The sequence below is a fragment of the Rhinolophus sinicus genome, chromosome 2 (genome assembly GCF_057876585.1).
Source record: "Rhinolophus sinicus isolate RSI-liver-muscle chromosome 2, RSI-T2T, whole genome shotgun sequence".
Classification (NCBI taxonomy): domain Eukaryota; kingdom Metazoa; phylum Chordata; class Mammalia; order Chiroptera; family Rhinolophidae; genus Rhinolophus; species Rhinolophus sinicus.
The window spans coordinates 124,652,068-124,672,365 of record NC_142502.1 but is presented as its reverse complement, the minus strand read 5'-3'; the positions used below and the strand labels follow the sequence as shown (position 1 = coordinate 124,672,365).

The following is a 20,298-nucleotide window of genomic DNA, read 5'->3' as shown; positions in this document are numbered from 1 at the left end:
AGCAGCTTTTACTTTTTATCACGCAAGTAATTGATATTCCTTGTAGGAAAATTAGAAAATGTAGGTTGTACACACACACACACACACACACACACACACACACACACACACACACACACACACACACACACACCCCTCACGGGTGTGAGTGTGGTTAAGCCACACACTGGTTAACCAGTCCCTGAAGAACATAGAAAACAAAACTCACACGTGCACAAATGTAATTACACATGCAATTTTGCCTGTTGTTTCAGCCTTTTGTCACTTAACTGTCTTGTGAGCACTTTTTCAGGTTAATAAACATAGACCTTCCCATTGGGAAAACAGCATAATTTATCCCATTGGTGCTCACGGGCTGTTTGAGCTGTGTGTGGGTGTGGAGTCCTTCAGGGGCGCACTGAACATCCTGTGTGTTGTCCCAGCCACACTGCCCCATTGATTCCCTAGGTTAAAAAGGGTGCACCTATGCAAGGCCTTTAATCCAAAGTGACAGTCTACTCCCATAGCTGTCACCCTCCCACCCGGGTCCCCACGCCCGGGTCTCCTCCCGAGTGCCTGCTCTCCGCCCTCTGGGTGTTACTGTTCCTGTCACTGTTCTGAGCGCTTCTGAGTATGTTTCCCTCCATTCCTGGTGAAGACCCCCAAGCCCTGAGCAGGGAAGGACCTTCCTCCCCTGGGAACAGGCACCATCCCCTGGGCCTCCCCTGCCTCTCTGAAACCCCACCTGCCTCCCATGATGCTTGTCTTTTTAGTTTCTTATTTATGTTTTTCTGACTTTTCTGAAATCTCTCCAGTGAACATGTGCCACCTTACTAATCGTTTAAGAAGTTACTAAAAACAGAAGCACAGCCCCATCCCATTCTGCCTCTGCCCATCCCCCAGAATCCTCGTAGCTCCCACCCAGGGCGTGGCTCACTGCTGCCTTGCCCACCTGACCTTGTGGCTCTCGCCGCCTGCATTTGCTGTAAGGCGACGCTGTTCCACCCGACTTCCATGTTTTCTGACTGACCCATGTGGAGAAGATGTGTGTGTTCATATACTGCAGGCCCGAGGGGGCTGGGTCACTAACCAGTATCTCTGGCTGCTGGGTGGCCAGGACATGTGGTTCAGCCGAGAGCCCTAAGGAGGCAGCAGTGAATGGTGGCCGTGCCCTTGAGTGGAGGAGTGCATTTTGGTTCTCTTGCTTTCTCGCTTGCATCTAACCAGATGGGAGAGTCGAGCATGCAGGCTGGGGTACGGGGGCCAGGGGCAAAGCTGGTACCCAGGCTGTCCTGGAGGCCCAGGGTGAGCGGTGGCAGTGCTGTGCTAGCGAGTGGTGAACAACCAACTCTCTTCAATTAAGCAAACAACAAGCCCTGATCTGTAGTGCTTGCCAATTTCTGTGGCATAAATACTCTCACTGGGGCCTATTTCAAGCTACCAGTGTGACACCATGGGACACCATGGGAGTGGGGAAAAGATATGTCCACTTGGTCCTTGTGAGCCATCTGAGCTGATTCCAGTTCACTGTTGGTGGTCCCCTCTGTCCCCAATCCGAGGGCTGAAACACAGAGTGTGCCTTCCTAAGTAGCTACAGTGACCCCCCTAGACTGTCCTGGCTGGGAATGAGACCGTCAGTGCTCACAGCATGGAAAGTGGCATATCAGAATGGCATATCCCAGCAGGGCCAGTCCAGGGCTTCCAGCTTCCTCTGGGAAAGCCCGGGAGGACCTCTGGCCTGCCTCTCTCCTAATAGGTCCTCATGGGCTACCCACTGTGTCCCGTCACTTCTGATTCTGTGTCACTGTTGCCACTTTGGTGGCTATGCATAGAGGGTGAGGTTCCAGAGTCCTATGGTTCCAGCTGCCGTTCTCACCTCAGGTCGTTTCTTCTGGACCAGAAGTGGGGGAAGCCAAAATTTCAATGTGAGTTTGGTTGCATACCATTCTTGGGGACAGTAACATGAAAAATGGAGCCACCAGTAGCTCACGCCCTGCCACTGCTTAGCCTGAGAGCCAAGGCGAGTCCGGTGAGGGCTCTGCCTCCAGTTGACACTTGAGGTAAATGGTTATTGTCTGAACGATTAATCAAGAGGCAGCTTTGGCAAGACAGCAGCGGCACGCTGCTCAGACACATGTGAGAAGGTCAAACTCCCCCTCTCCCCATGGTTCTTCATGTTCAGCTTGCTATTTGAGGGCCTCGTCTCTGCGGCATGTGAGAGCATGGCGGGCGGCATGGCGGTGCGTGTGGCGGCCGAGAGCGTGAACATGGAAAACCATTAGTCAGCCTACATGTGTGTGTTTTCAGTAGACTACAGTATTTTTTCCTTATTTTCACTTCTCTTTCTCTCCTTTTTTCTTGTAACTGTGCTGGTTTTGTTTTGATATTCCTTTTACGTCCTTTTCTGCATCTCATCTTTTCTTTCTGTTGTGGCTTCATTCCATTTTATTTTTTTAATTTTGTCTCTTGGTTCTCCTCTTTTTTCCATATTTTTGATAAAATCCATTGCACGTGTCTCTTTTCTTTATTCCCTTTCTCTTTTCCTTCCAAACGTTTTCCTTTTCACAGCATTGGAACACGGGAGGTAGTCACCCAGAAGAACTTGAGCGGCCTGGTACCCATCCGAGACTTAAGGCTAGACCCCAGCCTCCTCTGTTCCATCCCTTTATTAGCTCTGAGCCCCAATTTACTGATTGTGTGGCTCTTTCTGAGCATAGCATACCTGGTGACCAAATTGCGTTGCAAGTGAATGTCATTATGAAAAATTAAATAAGTCACAAGAAAAACAAAAGTGCCAGAATATGTCCAGCCACCGCGCACCTAACTGGACAGAAGGAATGTGTCAAAGCGAGGTCTGCCAAGAAATATTTCATGCCTTACAGTTTGACGTTTTGTTGTTCTGAACTGTAAATACCTGCCCAGTTATTTCACCAAGAAGACTTGTTCGTTTACATCCTACAGTTTTTAGTGCTTGTAACATGTTCCTACAGTGCCCTGTGACTGCATTGTTTAGCTGGCCTGTACTGAATCTCCTCCCTTCTGATGTAAAGCTGTTTATTACCTGTCTCTCTCATGTGCCCCGTTTCCCAGAGAAAGGAATTCTGTCTGAAAACAATGTGTATACTTGATACTATTCTTTAAATGTTCTGCATACCCTTCCTTTCCTTTTGAAGAGCAATGAAAATGATAGGCGCTTTATAAGTGGGTCATCTACATAAGCCTATTTAATAGGACATGTACTTTCTGCTTTCATTTCAAAGCGTAGTTCCTTAACTTATGGTAGCAAACAGTTTGCAGCATCATAACATTTCCTTGCCTATGTTTATCATTTCCAAGTTGAGATGACACAAAGCTGTGAATACAGTAGCACATTATACCAAATCAGGCACATAAAAATAACGCATTGCATGTGACTTTCGATTTACTCTTTTACATCCTTAAGGATCATTAAACTGATTACAGGGATTAATGCATTTAGTAACAAAAGGCTGTTAAAGTTATATACATTTATTTTTCTTGAAATAGCATTTTTCATTTTAGAAACTGCATCTTTAAATTCAGATTAAAGTCCAGACATCTTTTCTCTCTTATAAATCAAATGTCTGTTGATAATGAAAAAAAAAAAAAAAAAGTCAAAGAAAAGTCACCAAAAAAAAAAAAAAAATGAGGCCTACCTTTTGGGCAGTTGTGCCAAGGGGAGCTGTGAGAGAGAGTTGCTTTGGTTTTTGCTATTATCACTTAATTTTAACAAGGCACTGTCCATAAAATGGGACAGTTTATAACCTTGACATTCACATTTGACAGAAGGGTAGTTGTACACCTGTAAAGGTAACAATAAACTAGGGGGAAATTCCTCAGACCCCATATCAGAAATACTCAGTGCTTCTCTGTCTTCCAGTTCAAATTTGTTGTGATCTGTTTTTGACCTCCAGCTGGTTGCCCATACACTGTATTTTATGAAAGTGGATTTTTTTTTTTAGCCAGTCTAGAAAAATTTGGGTGAATTCAGAGAAGCTGCCTTTTCCAGGAACTTTACACCCACGTGTGCACAAAAACCCAGCCCACCACAGACTCTGGCCTCTCTTCCCTCTCCACGACTTCCAGAACTTACTCTGGGATTTGTCTGTTCGGTATGAGATCTGGGTCTGGGTTCTAGGAATCACAGAAGGAGTTAGCAGTGAGTGACAAATGCCAGGCTCAGACTGTACATTCTAAAGTGGAAGACTGTCCTTCTCATGTGCTCAAAGCACGGCAGGGGCCCTGGGGCAGGTGTCACACCTGTGGCTGAGTCCAGTCTTCTCACAAGTGCAATGTGGTCACTGTCTTTTCTAGAATAAGTGAGGTGGCTGTTGTGTGACACAGCAGCTGACATCCTTCAGTAGGGAGTCTCCGAGTGCCAGTGACAGGCAGTGGAGAGTTGTAGAACATGACGCTGGGTGCTAGATGAGGCCCTGTCCAGATTCTTTGAGAAGTGTGTTTACCACTTGCCCTCCTTCAAACTAAGGCACAAACATCAACCCTCCAGGGGGCCTGATGGACACCAGAGGCTGCCCCCCAGCTGTCATGCTGCCCGCCAGGCCTTCCTGCCTTGTGTAGGTTTGGCTGCTCAGTTAACGGGAAATGGATGGAAGGGAGGGAGGGTAGGTGCTTTGGTTTTCTCTTTAGGGGCTGGGTCAAAAGGCAATGCATTGTAACTTTACAGGGTCAGCACGAGGAAAGACTCCATCAGCCTAGGCTGTGGGTTGTTGTTGTTTTTTTTTTGTAGACTATCTGAGAAAAGAGACTCAGTATGCATACCCTCTGTGCTAAGCTTTAATGTCACTAAGGCCTTTTACCCGTTAAATCAGGCTAAATGTGTATCTAGAATCTTTTCTGCTTTAGTGAGAAATAGGCAGGATGAAACAAAGAGGGGAAGATGACTCGGGAAAGGGGAATTGCTGAGATTTGGTGATGGTTTTCAAGCGGCTTCTCAGGTGGTGTGAGCACTGGTCGCAGGCAGCCACTCTGTACTCTCAGGGTCACTAAGCACCGATGTCCAGATGGGTTCTAAAGTGGGCGATCCCCACATGAAAGGGAAAACCAGAGGCGTCCCTAAAATGAGTTGTCATTCGGGTTTTCATTCTGATTTTTCATTTAAAAAATGGATGTCCTCAAAAAGAAATAATTTATGGTATAATGTATTCAGCCAGTTAAAGCAGTAATTAGCTTCTTCAACACGTAAATAAAAGATAATGTTTATGTTCACACATTATTCTTTGCTCCTCAAAGCAGTTTGGCATTTGCTCGTGATCGGTGGTTTCTGAGAAGTACACACACTTCTGTGTAAATAGAGAAGCCATATCTGACAGAGTCCGATAATGTGAGAGTTTGCGAAGATTAAATGAGATGAACTGTGCATAGAACTAGAGCTTCTGCTTTAAGTGGAAATATATTTTTATTTGATTACTGGATGTGAGCAAACACTAGGGGCTCCTTGCACGTGAGGCCTAGCGTTCAGCTCAGATGACCCGCGTCTTGCTGAGGGCCTGAGGCTGTGGTGACAGGGAAGCATATTTGAGTCACTAAATTACTTAATAACAAGCAGGTGGATACGTTTCTGAGCTACCTGAGCTTACCTTTTGAATAAAATTGCTGTCTTACCAAAAATATTTTACATGTTCTTGAAAATGAGACTGTCATTTTCACTTTAAAAGACTCGAGCACTTGCCACTGATACATTTTTTAAAATGCATGACATAATGGTGTTCATATGACTGGAAATGTTTTTTTTAATCACTGTTTCTTGGTAACGGAAAATTTTACATCTCAGGAGGGGGATTTTGTACTGAATTTGATAACTAGTTGATGTAATTGCAAATCTCAGAATATTATAAAAATATAAAGTTAGACTATGCTATAGGAAGTCATTTATATTCAGAATCGCTTTTGCCTGTTAATTTGTGGTCTACATCGGAACCCTTCCCAAAGAACTCCCCTGATGCTTCATTGGGGAACGGGAAGCCTGCCTCACCCCTCATCCTCCTGCTCCATGTTTGATTTGCCCACTGGGTTGCCATGACAACCCCCCCATCAAATGCAGCTGGAGACAGCAGGCTGTCTAGGGAAGGGCACTGTTGGGCTCAGTGGCACTCTTCTGAGAGGCGACCACAATAAGGGCAGCCCGCCTGGAAAAAGCATCTGGCAGCCACCAGGACACTTTGGTCGGGGTCACTCCTTCACGACGCTCCAGCCCTGAGACCCGTGCAGACCCATGGTGCAGCCATCACCTGGGCCCCTGGACTGCTTTGTACCTGCCCAGGAGACAGCATGTTAGAGCTGCCTTCTCAGCCAGATGGCTTTGCCCCATGTTGAATTTTGCAAGGAAAATCAGCATTTTGAATTTGAGGTGATTGACAGCTGTTGCTAACACAGAAAAACACAGCTCTTTTAAGGCTTGGGTAAGAGTCCACTATTTATTTTCCCATTTAATTCGCCGTGTAACAGAAGCTCTGAACCACTAGTTATGCCAGACCCTCAGATAACTACACGTGAAATACATGAAACCATTAACTTAAAAAAAAAGTTTGCTTCCACTTAGCTACGGTGCTGCTTTTGGAAATGCAGGGCTCGCTGTCCCGTTGAGCACGTGTCCGTCTCTGTGCTTCTTAACGGCCTTGTTCCGAAACCCACCATCCTGCGTGTGTATTGTTGTAAATGGTCCGGCACCCATTTAAATTAATCAGGCTTTTTTTTTTTTTTTAATGCTATGAGAATAATCAGTTCATTTCATCTTAGTTTAAGTCTTTTCTTTTTTCCTTTTTTACTGCTGTCACTTCTTGTGCTTGTTTTTTCCCCAGTGAGGGTTGTCGAAGAGAAAATACAATGAAGAATGTTGGAAGTCGCAAATATGCGTTTAATTCCCTGCAGCTGAAGGCTTTCCCCAGGCATTACAGGCCTCCCGAAGGGACTTACGGCAAGGTCGAAACGTGAACACACGGTGTCCTCTAATTAGCTGTCACAAAACAATGTGGGTACCCTCTAGTGTCATATAGGAATTCTTCAAGAAGATCTGAAGGATTGGATTTTATTTTTGTGTTTTAAAAGAATCTTCCACTAAAGAGCCTATGAAGCATGCCCTCGCACCTCCCCCCGCCCCCACCCCCACCTTGGAATCAGCAGGAGGTGACGTTTGGCTCCATAGTGTGAATAGTAATGACAGTCCATTTAAACGTCCCATCTGTAGTCACGTGTCCCAATCAAACTAGGTTTTTCTGAAATGCTACAAGACTTTTTTAAATGCCCACTTAGGCGCTGCTCACCTAACTTATTTTTCTACTGAGTAACTCAATTGAGCATTGAATTACTATCTACTTTTTAAAACTCTGAATGTAAAACAGTAAATAGTAAACAACTGCATCCTGGGCAGACCCGTAAATGTTCAATGCTACCAAGATTTGGGGAAAGAAGCTAGCTGGCTCGTGCAGTGAGGGCAGGTGGTTCTAACAAATGTCCTGTCTGTAACAGTACAGGGGACACCAGAAGCTGAAGTAAAGGTTGAGGCATCAGCCTGAGATAAGACTATGAGAAGATCACACCTGCAAAGCCCCTTGCCCAGTGGGGGCCATGTCTGTCACGTACGAGTTATAGAACAGGGTGTCTGCTTGAGAACGTGAAGCCAGCTGCCTCCTGTTCTCCTAAGCCCCACATCCAGTCCCACCAGGCCCCACGGTGCGGCTCCCCTTCTTCTCTGGATGTTGAGTTACAGTACCCAGGACCTGCATGAGGTATGGCCAGTGCCTGTCACCACACTGGGGGTTTGTGTGTGTAGCTGGTGGAAGCCTAAAGCTTTTCAGAACAGATGTCCTTTTGTGGGTTTCCCAGTTTATTGTCTTGTAAAAGACAATACGATCATGTTTGAATGTCTGATGAAAGTGTCTTTTAAGTTTGCAATAATTGTTACTATCCTCTTCTCATTCTGTTCTGTAAAGTGACTATTGAGAAAGTTGAAATTAGCTCCTAAAATGAGATTTTGAAAGGGATTAACTTAGGGATTTCATAGAAAATTATGTCTCATCATCTATTATAGATGATGAGTCTTATCTGCACATAGCAGTTTTTTTCTTAGTTTATGTGTCTTATCAATTCTGTTGATCATGGTGATGATGTTTACATGTTATTTAAAAGGCTGTAAAAGAAATACGTGTGGCACATACTCGTGATGCTGATCTAATGATTGGTGACCCTCAGGAAATGCCTGTATCTGAAATTCTGGGTATTCTTTGGGGTCCTCTAGAAATGCCACTTGGAAACATGTAACAGATGTGGGCCTGGGGAGCTGAGGCACAGGCCACCCCACGGCAGGGACACAGCGCGGGTGGGCAGCAGGGTGGAACTGGGTGACGTTCCAGACCCCTTCCTACTCAGAAGTCACTGCACAGACAGAGCCTGCTGTCTCCTGATGCCCGATGGTGAAGTGTGAGCTGGTGTGGATGACGCATCTGTGAGGGATGGTTGTAGCTCACTGTCCCATCTGTCGCAGCGGGGGTCACTGGAGGGTGGCGGCAGAGAAACCTGTCCACCAAACCCAACTGCAGAAGTGGCAGTCGCTGGTGTCAGGGGCTCCTGTTTCGCCCATCCCTGTTCAAAGACAGTTTCCAATATGGCTGAGTCAGCCTTTCACCTCTCCACCATTTCATTTTTATTTGTACTTTTTTTAGTATCCCTCATATCGCCATCTTTTCCCTTTTTAACGTCACTACCTTTAAATATATTCCCTTGTCTTTTTAAATTAAATGTCACCTGTATTGTTTTCAGAATTTTTTTTTTGGTCTGAGGAACAGTAAATGCCTGCATTTATCCAAAGGGAATATAATAACAAATGTTGAGTCAACTGTTAGCAGTTTTGCATGTAGCACCTTTCTGTGGATTATGTTCCCGATTTTGGCTTCATATTTGGATCATCACACAACTCGAAGACTTGGCTAGTTATGTAGAATGTATTCAGGTTTCAGTGTTGTGAGCCTTGCAGCTGGGCTCCCGTGGGACAGGTCTCACAGGGCATCACCTACTCCCCACGCTTGCTGACTGAGGCATGGTGGTGGCCAGCAGCTCCTCGGGTCACATGGGAGCTTTGAGTTTTCGTTGTACAAAGAAGGTGGTTTTATAGGTTACCGTAAAATAGGGATTCCGTCCAGGGTTCCTTATAAGGCCCCCAATGAGACACTGAAAACCCGGGGTGTGCTGTGGGTTGTCAAGGCAGCACAGTGGCCCCTGGTTTCCTTGAAAATGTATAAATACTGTATAATAGTTTTGTCCTACGCAATTGTATCTGCCAAACTTAGTGCACTAAGGTACTTTTATTTATTTGTTTTGGGCAGTATTAATATATATATAAACATGCAGTTACTGTTTTATATATTCTTAGCTCACTGAAAGCTATGTATGCTGTAAATGTGCTCGTCTTTAGAATGACGAATAATAAATAACTGACAAGAACGTTAAACTTGGTCTTGCCTGATTCATTCTGTTGCGTTAGGGGGGCTAGTTCTGTGGCCTCCATCTGACTGTTGGATCATTAATTGGCCCTGCGCTGAGTGCTTGGCTGTTAAACGAGACTTGTTTCGATTTTTTCACTTAATTTGAAGCAGAAGGGCAGCGGGGTGTGGGATTAAGAGCACGGAAGGCTGATGCAGACAGACCCAGGTCCCCATCCTGTTCTGCCGCTCCCTGGCTGGTGACTCTGAGTGAGCTGCTTGTCCTCTTTCCTCGTGTGCAAAGTATGGACACACGGTACATTCTTCACAGGGAGTTGGGAAGTGCCTTGGCCTCACGTGTTCATGTCAGCTGTTGTGACTGTCCCGTGTCCATAAATATGCATCACGTCTGCTCTGTGGCTCTCGTCACCTGCTGTATGACTTGCACAATGTAATTCCATTAATGGTTTGTTATAACCAGGACTGCACCTTGCATTCGTGCCCATGATTTCTCCTGGATAAACTGCTGGCAGTAGAAATGCACAATGAAAGGATAATTTAAGTGTTTTAAAATTTTTGAATTTTTCATGTAGGCATACCTTGGAGATATTGTGGGTTCGGTTCCAGGCCACCACAATAAAGTGAACAGTGCAATAAAGCGAGTTCCATGAATTTTTGGTTTCACGATGCACATAGAAGTTATGTTTACACTCTACTGCATTCCATTTAAGTGTGCAATAGCATTATGTTAAAAAAACTTAATGTATATCCCTTAATTAGAAATTACTTTATTGTGAAAGAATGCTGTCGTCTGAGCGTTCGGCGAGTTATCTTTTTGCAGGTGGAGGGTCTTACCTTCAGTTTGTAAAAAGCGCAGTATCTGCGAAGCACGGTAAAACCAGGTCTGCCCGTTACCCAGGAAGTTACGCCACCTCCACGCAATGACGGGCCACACTGGCCTGTGCCTCCCTGGGTAGGCTGTTCTGTGCTAAGATTTGGCACATGGGTAGTAACTTTCCTATTTGCATGGCAGCCATCACTACCCGAGCTGTGAGAGATTCCTGAGAGGAGGTCAGGATAGCCGCACTCCACATTCCCCCCGGGCCTCAGCATCATCATTGCTGTGATGCCTTCATGCCCCAGGCTCCCAGTGGGCCTTTCTGGCCAGTCCAGGAAGGTCTGCATTCAAATACAGGCCTTTATGGTGCTGTCACTCTGTTGTACCATTTAACAGACACAAAAAACAAAACAACAACAACAAAACAGGATAGAAAATAGGAAGCTTGTTTCCACAATGAGGAAGAAGGTACCGTGTTTCCCCGAAAATAAGACCCGGACCATCAGCTCTAATGCGTCTTTTGGAGCAAAAATTAATATAAGACCCGGTCTTTTATATGAAATAATCTAACATAAGACCGGGTCTCATATTAATTTTTGCTCCAAAAGATGCATTAGAGCTGATGGTCTGGCTAGGTCTTATTTTCGGGGCAACACGGTCAGTGTGGGAGCACAGAGTACGTCATTGCTTCTTCCTCCTTGCTTCTTCCACTTGCCCTCCCTTGGCTCCTGTGGCCTCCCCAGGTTTCTGTCCATAAGTCTTCTCACTTTGGATGCTCTTTCCGAAGCTTTACCCATTCCTACAGAATAAATTACCACTTACTGGCTAATGCCGCCCAAATTTCTAGGTCCATCCCAGACTTTCCAGGTCCAGATCCATCTACACATCCAACCACGTCAGTCATTCTACTTGGGCGTGTCAAACACAGCACGTCAACACCAAATCCTGCATCCCTTCTCCTCCCAGCTGGCTGAGCCTTCCTGATAAGTGACCTCACCGCCCACCCTGGGCTCATCTCCCTTCCCCAGCACATCTCAGCCACGAAAATGTCTCTTCTACCCATCCCGTCATGCCATCCACACACTCCCAGCCCTTGGCCGTGTCCCCTCTGATCTGGACCACCTGCCACCCCTCCTCAGCCTCCTCATGCCCCCTTCTAGGCCACCTCAGGCACGCCCTCAATGGTGATTTCTCTCCACAGAATGAGTTGGCCCTTCTAGAACAATCTTCCCTCATTCATTTTTGAATGTATGACTATTATACCACGTACATCCCATTCACCACGTCACTTACCATTTACTTTGTCCGGCATGTGACTGTGTGTTCCCAACAGCAAATGTAATGCATGCAGCAAAGGAGCTACTCAGAGAAGTTTACTGAATGAAGATGGGTGATTTATTCTGGGGCTCACCTGAAACCTTTCCTGTTTCAGCACTGGATGGTGTTGCTTTTCTCCGTATATAACCTGTGATAGTAGTCCCCGCCTTATCTGAGGTTTCATTTTCCATGGTTTCAGTTACCCATGATCAACACATCACCGCAAAGGCAAGGACAGCACAGTAAGATACTTTGAGAGTCCCCATGCACGTAACTTTTACTGCACGTACTCTTTTATTATTGTTGTTAATCTCTTACTGTGCCTATAAATTAAATTTTATCATAGGTATATATGTGTAGGAAAAAACCTATGCAGTTTCAGGCATGCATTAGGGGTCTTGGAATGTGTCCCTCATGGGTGGGAGGGGCTACTGTATTTGAAACACACCACAAGGAGCCAGATTTAATAGGCTCAAAGGAGAAGGTCAACTTAAGAGCAGAGCGTAGCAAGCACCAGGAGGGTGGTTTTCTCTTGGGGGGTGAGCAGGAGGGTCTCTGAGAAAAATCAGGCATTCTAGGGGGTTCGCTCAATGTTCTGTTGATCTAGATGGTAGTTATGTGATGATTTACTTTATTGTAAATAGTTAACATAATAGAAACATCCTATGTACTTTTCTGTATGTCTGTTATATTTCATAATAAAATTATAAAACGTTAACCCATTATTCAATGAACAACCTGAAAAGAAAATTAAGAAAACAATTCTGGGGAGAGGTGAATGGTAGATGAGGGTAAACAGGGTCAAAGATATGGTGATGGAAGGAGAACTGACTCTGGATGGTGAACACAATGTGATATATAGATGATGTATTACAGAATTGTACACTTGAAACCTATGTAACTTTACTATTATCACCCCAATAAATTTTAATAAAAAAAAAAGCCATTTATAATAACAAAAAAGGATGAGCTACTTAGGAATAAACTTAACCAAGGATGCAAAAGGCTTGTAGACTGAAAACTATAAAATGTTACTCTACAAAACTATAAAATTAAAGACACCAGTAGATGGAAAGACATCCGTGTGTTGTATGGATTGGAAGACGTTAGTGTTAAGAGGTGGATAGTCTCCAGAGTGATCTACAGATTCCATGTGCTCCCTACCAGAAAAAAGTGCATCCTAAAATTCATATGGAATCTCAAGGAACCAAAATAATCCTGAAAAATAACAAAGTTGGAGGTCTCACTTGTTCTAATTTCAAAAGCTATAGTAATCTAAACAGTGTGGCACTGGCATAAAGAGATAATGGAAGACTAGAGCTAAGAACTAAACCCTGGCACATATGCTCATCAAATGATTTTCGACAAGGGTGTCAAGACCATTCAAAGAAGAAAAGACAGTCTTTTCAACAAATAATGTTGGGAAATGTGGATGGATATCCATACGCAAAAGAATGAAATTGGACCTTACACCATATACAAAGCCAACTCAAACTAGATCAAAAACCTAAACAAGAATTAAAACAACTAGAATAAGACATAAAGGAAGAGCTTCACTGGATTGGGCAATGATTTCTTGGCTCTGTCACCAAAGGCACAGGCAACAAAAGGAAAAGCAAATTGGACTTCATCAAAATTGAAAACTGTGCATCAAAGAACACAATCTACAGAGTGAAAAGAAATGGTGCAGAATGTTTGCAGATCATCTATCGGGTAAGGGGTGAATATCCAGAATTTACAAAGAACTCCTAGAATTCAACAACAAAAGAGCAAACAACCCTATTTCAAAATGGGCAAAGCTTGAATAGACATTTCTCCAAAGATTTACAAATGGCCAACAGACACATGAAAAGATGAAATGATGTTCACCGTCAGTAGACGGTGGTTGCCAGGGGTTGGAGGGACAGGGTGATGGGAGTTGTTCAGTGGGTATACAGTTTGTTTTGTACGATGAAAAAAATTCTAGAGATTGGTTGTCTAACAAGGTGAATGAACTTAACACTATTGAACTATATACTTAAAAATGGTGAAGGTGGTAAATTTTACATTTTCTGTATTTTACCACAATTAAAAATTAGAAAGTTACTAATACAGGTATCAGATTATTTTTAAGTGGATTATAGACGTATGTAAACTAAAACTATAAAACCCTTAGGTGAAAACATAGGAATAAATTTCCTTAAGCTTGGATTAGGCAGTGGTTTTCTTAGGTACACCAAAAGGAAAAACAGATACATTGGAATTCATCAAAATTAAAAATTGTACTTCAAGAACAGCATCAAGAAAGTGAAGACAAACCAAAAATTGGGAGAAAACCATTTGCGATTCATTTGTCTTTAAGGAACTTGTATTCACAATACATAAAGAACTCTTACAACTCAACAATAGAAAGGTAACTCAATTGAAAAATGGACAGAGGACTTGAATAGACATTTCTCCAAAGATATACAAGTGGCCAATAAGCACATGAAAACATGGTTGACCCCATAAACCATTAGGGAAATGCCAATCAAAGTCCCAATTAGGAAATGGGCTACAGAATACTGATTGCTTTAAGTCCATGACCTGTGGATGTTTGAAGAAGCTATGATTCATTATTCTTCAAAACCAAAAATAAAGATGGGAACTTGGAGTCACATTCGGCCCTGTACTGTATTAAGTGATCAGAATAAAATTACTGTTATTCTAAACTTTTTCAAGCATTTCATATTTTTCACTCTTGCTTTTCACAGTGAACATGTGTTTTTCAGTTTGTGCCAAATCTTCCCTTCTTTCTGCGATGAGGCCCATCACTCATCCAATGAGATTCTGATGGGAATTATAAGACCCAGGCCTGGCCGAGGTGATGGGCCCCATTCCTTTTCCCACAGGGATTGTTCTAATTCAAGGGCAGGGGATCCAGGGAATAGCTCTTTTGTAGAATTTGATGAGTGGCCCCTAAAAAAGATGGTTCTCTCTCCATTTTGGATCACAGATCTTATGGATTGAGCTTTTGGCTGCCACTACCTTCTTTACCATCATGTAGAGAGGGCCAGCCTGAAAAGGAAGCCAGGAAACCAAAAAAGTAAAGAGACGGAGGCAAAGAGCTCTGGCAACATATGCTGGGGCTTTGCACCCAGCTGTCGAATGTATGATATTAACGTTTGAGGCTGTTACCTTGGTGAATCAGTATAGAGGAAGCACTTCTCCCAGGAATCAAACACAGTTTATTTTAGAAGTAAACAGGACAGAATGAATAACAGAAAGTTGTATCCTAAACTTTCCCAATAGATACCTTCTCCCCAGGCTCCATGTTCCTCATTTTAACAGTCCCATCAGTGGCCTTGATAACATTCACAAGGGATGTACTAATTGTCATTTGAGGAGTCAGGTTTGAAAATAACAACCTTTCCATTCTTTGTGCTTCAGAACAATTCTCATACTCCGAGCTCGTAACTCATCCATTACATTTTTCTTCTAAAAATAACTTAGAGCAAGAGGATCATTTATACATATTCAAAACTAGAACTCATGCATTTCTCCAGTGTCCCACGGAGGGAAAAACTGGTCTAACCAAATGGATGTGAGAAAAAGTGTGTTTCCCATTTTGGCTTCTCTGTTTTAATGACCAGAAAAAATCCCTTGTTTTCAGCTCAGTTTCAACATAATAGTGTCAATATCCTTTTCTTCCTCTGAATCTTGATCTGGCATCCAACTGAAAAATAAATGTATAATTAAATCAAAATTTGTCCAAAAAGGAAATTGTCAGAGCTACCAAAATAAATAAGGCATTAAAAATAAAATTTCCATTTAAGGTCACAATAAGGATTTTCTTCTCAAGTAAAATCCACATTTACCTTTTTCTCTGAACTACACTCAATATATGTTCTTCTAGCAAACAACTTTCTAATTAAGTTTTGTTGGGTTAATATTCAAATGTATTTGAAATCTTGAAATAGCAACTGAGAAGACAAAGAGCGCTGAAAAATGGTTTTAAGTAACAGGCAGCCATCGGGGGATTAAAAACCCTTAAATGACCAGCTCATAGGGTGAAAGCATGAAGTCTCACAGTGCAGGCTCTTAGGTGCACTGTGCCCCTGAGGTGGGGTGGAGGGTACAAAAGTCAGCATATAGGGCAAACTTGCATAGTAGTATCACTGCCTAGAAATTCTACAGGAAGGAACTGAGAGTTACCCTACAATGAGTGCAGCACAGTTGGTGTGGGCCAGCCAGCCATTTCTTCATCTGATCACGACACGAAGCTAAAAGCCTTGTTTTCAATAAATTAATAAATAATCCTTAAATATGGGAACCGTAACAGGATGAGATGCTTATACTATGTGAAACTGGCCCATTCAAACTTCCCATCTCACCTTCACTCAGGATTATGCACTTATTGTCTGAAATACTAAGCGAAATTACCAGCACAATTTAAATTCTGTTTCAGGTTTCTGCCCAGCGTGTATCAGTGAAGTCGCATTAGTTAAGTGTGAAACGGCCCCCTCTCTTTGAGGACTGATAATGAAGCACTATTAGATGTTATTATATTTGCCAAGACTTCATTCTCATCCCTTTACAACTTCTCGACAATCAGCAGCTGAGGTTGGCACACGGGCAGAGTAACAGAACCACCAGCTGTGGGTTTTCATGAATGCTACCTACCATAACTCACTACCTTTTTCTGAATGGCATCACTGCAAGCCGTTCAACTCCATACAGCTAATTTTTAGCGTAAGCTTTTAAAAATCTCTTAATCACTTACCATTGATCTTTTACATTCAAAAAATGAATATTTCAAAGCTTTGCAGTTTCCCTCCTTCAGACACTGCCGAGGGGATTTTCCTTCCTGTGACACATAAAACAATATAAATACCTGGGAGATTTTCTCAGAAAATACAAAATAACCATCCTTCTGAAAATGGTTCTTTTTTTAAAAAGTTAAGCAAAAGAAGAAAAAAGTAAATTAATTTGGGGGCACTTTAAGGGTATTTTTGAAAACATCAGTTTCCACAGGATACTTTTCTTTAAAACGTTTATACAAAAATCTAGAAACTGGTACCGTCAGGTCCTTTTGGGTAAGAAAAAGTAGAGGGGAAAGTAGTAATGGTGTCTTCAGTGTGCTGAAAAATTTACACTCAAGAACTCCTAAGGATGGAGAAGTTTGTGTGTGTGTGTGTGTGTGAGAGAGAGAGAGAGAGAGAGAGAGAGAGAGAGAGAGAGAGAGAGAGAGGACACACACACTTGCACATGCGATCAGGCATGTGGTGAATGAGAGGGTTTGTTCTGGAAAGCCGTATCAAGGGGTTTACAAGTCTCCAGTTATATCCTTTTAATGAAGCAATTTAACCTCCAACACATCTGCATTTTCCTACCCGCTGGCCCCCCACAGTCAAGTTCTCTATTTTGAGAAGCTCAACTGAGTGAGAACTGAAAGAGGAAGGGGAGATAATACGAACAGAACTGACATACTTGTGAGAGAAGGTCTGCCTGAGCCTGACGTGAAATGAATTCATCATTAAGCAGTGGCAGCTCAGAAGGAGATTACAGAGAAAACTGGGTTAAACATCATTCCCATTCTGCCATGAAGGCAGGATGCTGCTACAAGAATGTTCACAGGAAGAACGTCTACTGACTCTGAATAAGTAAGACTTAAAACTACAACTGTTAAAAATCAGACTTGAGAGTAACAACAGCAAAAATAGGTGAGAGCTAAAATTTAGTTCCGTGTTTCCCTGAAAAAATGACCTAGCCAGACCATCCGCTCTAATGCATCTTTTGGAGCAAAAATTAATATAAGACCGGGTCTTATATAAGACCCAGTCTTACAGTAAAATAAGACCAAGTCTTACATTAACTTTTGCTCCAAAAGACGCATTACAGCTGATGGTCTGGCTAGGTCTTATTTCTGGGGAAACTCGGTAGTTTTCTTTCAAGGCAAACATGGAATAGAAATCTTGATACTACCTCTTCATTACCTTAAAATATTTTAAGCGAATCTACCGTCGTAAATTAACACAAAGGCACTTAAACATATTGGACACGTGGAAGTATCTACAGAAAGTATATTTCACAATTCAAAAAGCCAAGATTAAAATTTAATTGCAGCGAAATTTCTCTTTTTGAACACTGTACTCTACTAATCTGTCTGGTAACTAAAACCCTCAGAAGGACTAAATTTACTTAAAAAAAATTCAGAACAGTCCTAGATCAGTTTAGTGGGAAGTTAAAAAATAAATGCTAGCTATTCCTGCTGACACAGAGCTCATAATACTCAGAGGGGGAGGGCTGGGGGAAGGTGTACACACGGGAAGGCGGCTGGCAGTGTGAGCTCCTCCCACAGCGGGCGAGTGCCTGCCAGAGGGATGAGAGGAAGGTGCAATGGGGACTATCTGTACCAACGAAGCAGGGTCCCGGAGATGAAATGTATAAAACAGCATCTGGAAAAAGTAGACTGAACTTGAATTTTCTGAATTACCTGTGGTTTAATGACATCAAACAATGATTTGCAATTCATGAGGGAAAAAAGTCAAAACCTTACATTATTTTACTATTAAAGAAATAAAACACTGCTTATTTGCCTTATGCAATGTCTGACAATATAAGGAAGATCATGAAATCTTCCTACTCAAGGTTGAGTTCCAATGTAAAATGAGTCAAGGGATGTTGAGGGTAAAAATGACCCTGTTCAGTGTTACTTTAAAAGCTCAAACAGCCAGAATTAGGTGCCCTAAAACCAGAATCAGAACATTTTTACTGTTGGTACTAAACACTTTGGTGTTAATGAGGTAAGAGTACTACTGAAATAGAAACATCTGGTCCTTCATGTACCAGGAAAAACAGAACCCAAATTTCGCCTGCTCTGCATCACTGGAGATTTCCCATTGAGCAGATTTTGACACCCCAACCTCACCACTGCAACGACTCCCCCAAACCACCGGAGAACTCCCAGACCCAACGTTCTGCCTCAGGACTACCCCTTTACACTCCAGTGAAGTCACCACTGAGGATGAATCTACCACAAACTAAATGCACATCAATTTAAGGGGCTATTTATAAACATCAAGTTCCCCTAGGTGACCACTTTCAGTATCAATATGGCCACATAATCAATGGGGGAATGCAAGTCTGTACCATGTGTCCTGGTCATTCTCTCTGCCTACAGCTTTCCAACTTTCCAGAGATGCAATTTCTACGCAGGAATCAGTGTGTCCCATTCATCTCTATGTCCCCTGAAGTACAGCTTGGCACTGAAATGTTTGCAAATAAATGATTCAATCACTGCAAAAAACCAACTGGGTTTTCTCCCTGCCACCAATATCCTCCTCCATTTCCCGAGTGTCTTTCCTCAGTCCTACCCAACGGTTTTGATTCCCTCGATCGCTCACCTCTGTGGTCTTCCTGAAGCTAAATGTCAGGATAAAGTCCAAGCTCCTCACTCTGACACACAAGGCAAACTTCCTCTCAAGCCTTCTGTCACATTTCCCATCCTCCAGGCCCACAGGCACTAGCTTCTCCTGGCTCTCCCACGCCTCCAGCTCTGCACAGGCTGTTCTTCCAGAATCTCCCCACAACCACCACAACCCCCACTCCTTACTTGATAAACTATTACTCAACTTTGGAGACGCAGATCAAATGTCACCTCCTCTGTGAGGCATTTCCAAATTCTCAAGCAAAAATAAGGTACTCTCCACTGGGATCCCAAGGCATTTTACTCCAAAATGTACTCGTTAAATATTTACTAAATGCTCACACAGCCCTTATCACAGCGATGTAGCCGCTTAGGGGTCTGTTCTTCCCATCAGACCAATCTTACGTAGGTAGTGTCTGTAACTGATCCATCTTGGTGTCGCCTGTGCCTGGCATCATGCTTGCCACTTAACAGGCATTTATTAGGAGCTGGCTGACTATCTGCATCAATGAAGCAGATTGGAAACAGACCCGGACGGGGGAACGTGTAAACAGGGCACTTCAGTCTCCTTATCTGTATAAGAAAGCTGGACTAGATGACCTTTTCCATTCGTAACTCGGAAGTTTTCCTAGTCACTAGGAGGCCAGTCTGGCTGACGGCTAAAATTAGTGAACCAAATAGAAATCATGAATCAGTAGAAACGCTGGAAGAACCTTATGGTGGATGTCCATTTCGGGGGTAGTTGTCTTTTCTTTGAAATAGGAGCAACTTCCTGAAATAGCTCCAGTTGCACATAGTTGGTTGCCCTCTGTCATCGGAAAAGGCACTTAGAACCTAGCAGAGTGGCAGCATTCAAGAAATGTTTCTTGACCCGAAATGGTTTAATCTTTACAAAAACCCAACGGGGAGATATCGTTCTCTCAAACTTCACACCCGAGGGAACGGAGGCTGCGACAGTGAACATGCCCAAGTTCATTAACTTAAGCGTTGTGCTCTGCACCCAGCACGGCCCACTCCGGAGTCACGTCCCCGGAGGCCGCTCGGGACCCCTTCGCCGGCCCGCCTCCCCGGATCGGCGTGAGCAGCAGCCCGAGCGCCGGGTCGGCCGCGCTACCTGGAGCACACAGTCCGACTGCAGCAGGCAGGAGCCCAGGTCCTCCTTCACGCCCGCGCACGCGCCGCCCTCCGGCTTGTCCTCGTAATACCGGGGCATGGCCGCGCCTCTCGGCCGCCGCCGTCCCCACCGCTTCCGTCCGCAACCGCGGCGACCCGGCTGCGAGCGAACAACGTCCGGAGGAAAGAACCGGAAACCGGCAGCAACAATT

At 43.6% G+C, this 20,298-nt stretch overlaps 2 protein-coding genes across 22 annotated transcripts in view; one reads left to right on the top strand and one right to left on the bottom strand.

Moving 5' to 3' along the window:
• Positions 1–9,460, top strand: part of INPP4A (inositol polyphosphate-4-phosphatase type I A) — a 108,885-nt gene extending 99,425 nt beyond the window's left edge. For 14 of the 21 annotated variants that reach the window (XM_074332338.2, XM_074332328.2, XM_088796032.1 and 11 more), the window contains one exon: positions 2,548–9,460. In XM_074332338.2, the coding sequence (XP_074188439.2) occupies positions 2,548–2,728 (181 nt within the window). In that variant the 3' untranslated portion in view covers positions 2,729–9,460. The remainder of the gene's footprint in view (positions 1–2,547) is intronic. The other 7 variants (XM_074332344.2, XM_074332342.2, XM_074332337.2 and 4 more) reach the window with 1 other exon arrangement.
• A 5,309-nt stretch (positions 9,461–14,769) lies between these two features.
• COA5 (cytochrome c oxidase assembly factor 5) lies at positions 14,770–20,284 on the bottom strand. The gene is made up of 3 exons (XM_019753900.3): positions 20,088–20,284; positions 16,328–16,411; positions 14,770–15,280 (listed from the first exon to the last, which is right to left on the bottom strand). Exons 1-3 carry the CDS (start codon positions 20,184–20,186, stop codon positions 15,239–15,241), a joined length of 225 nt encoding a protein of 74 aa, XP_019609459.1. The 5' UTR covers positions 20,187–20,284; the 3' UTR covers positions 14,770–15,238.
• Positions 20,285–20,298: the final 14 nt, after the last annotated feature.

Excerpts from the sequence above, each read along its gene's own strand:
- COA5 (XM_019753900.3), bottom strand. The coding sequence starts at position 20,186 with ATGCCCCGGTATTACGAGGACAAGCCGGAGGGCGGCGCGTGCGCGGGC. Across the intron at positions 16,412-20,087 it reads AGTCGGACTGTGTGCTCCAG|GAAGGAAAATCCCCTCGGCA; the intron begins GTAGCGCGGCCG and ends TATGTGTCACAG. Across the intron at positions 15,281-16,327 it reads TTGAATGTAAAAGATCAATG|TTGGATGCCAGATCAAGATT; the intron begins GTAAGTGATTAA and ends TTTATTTTTCAG.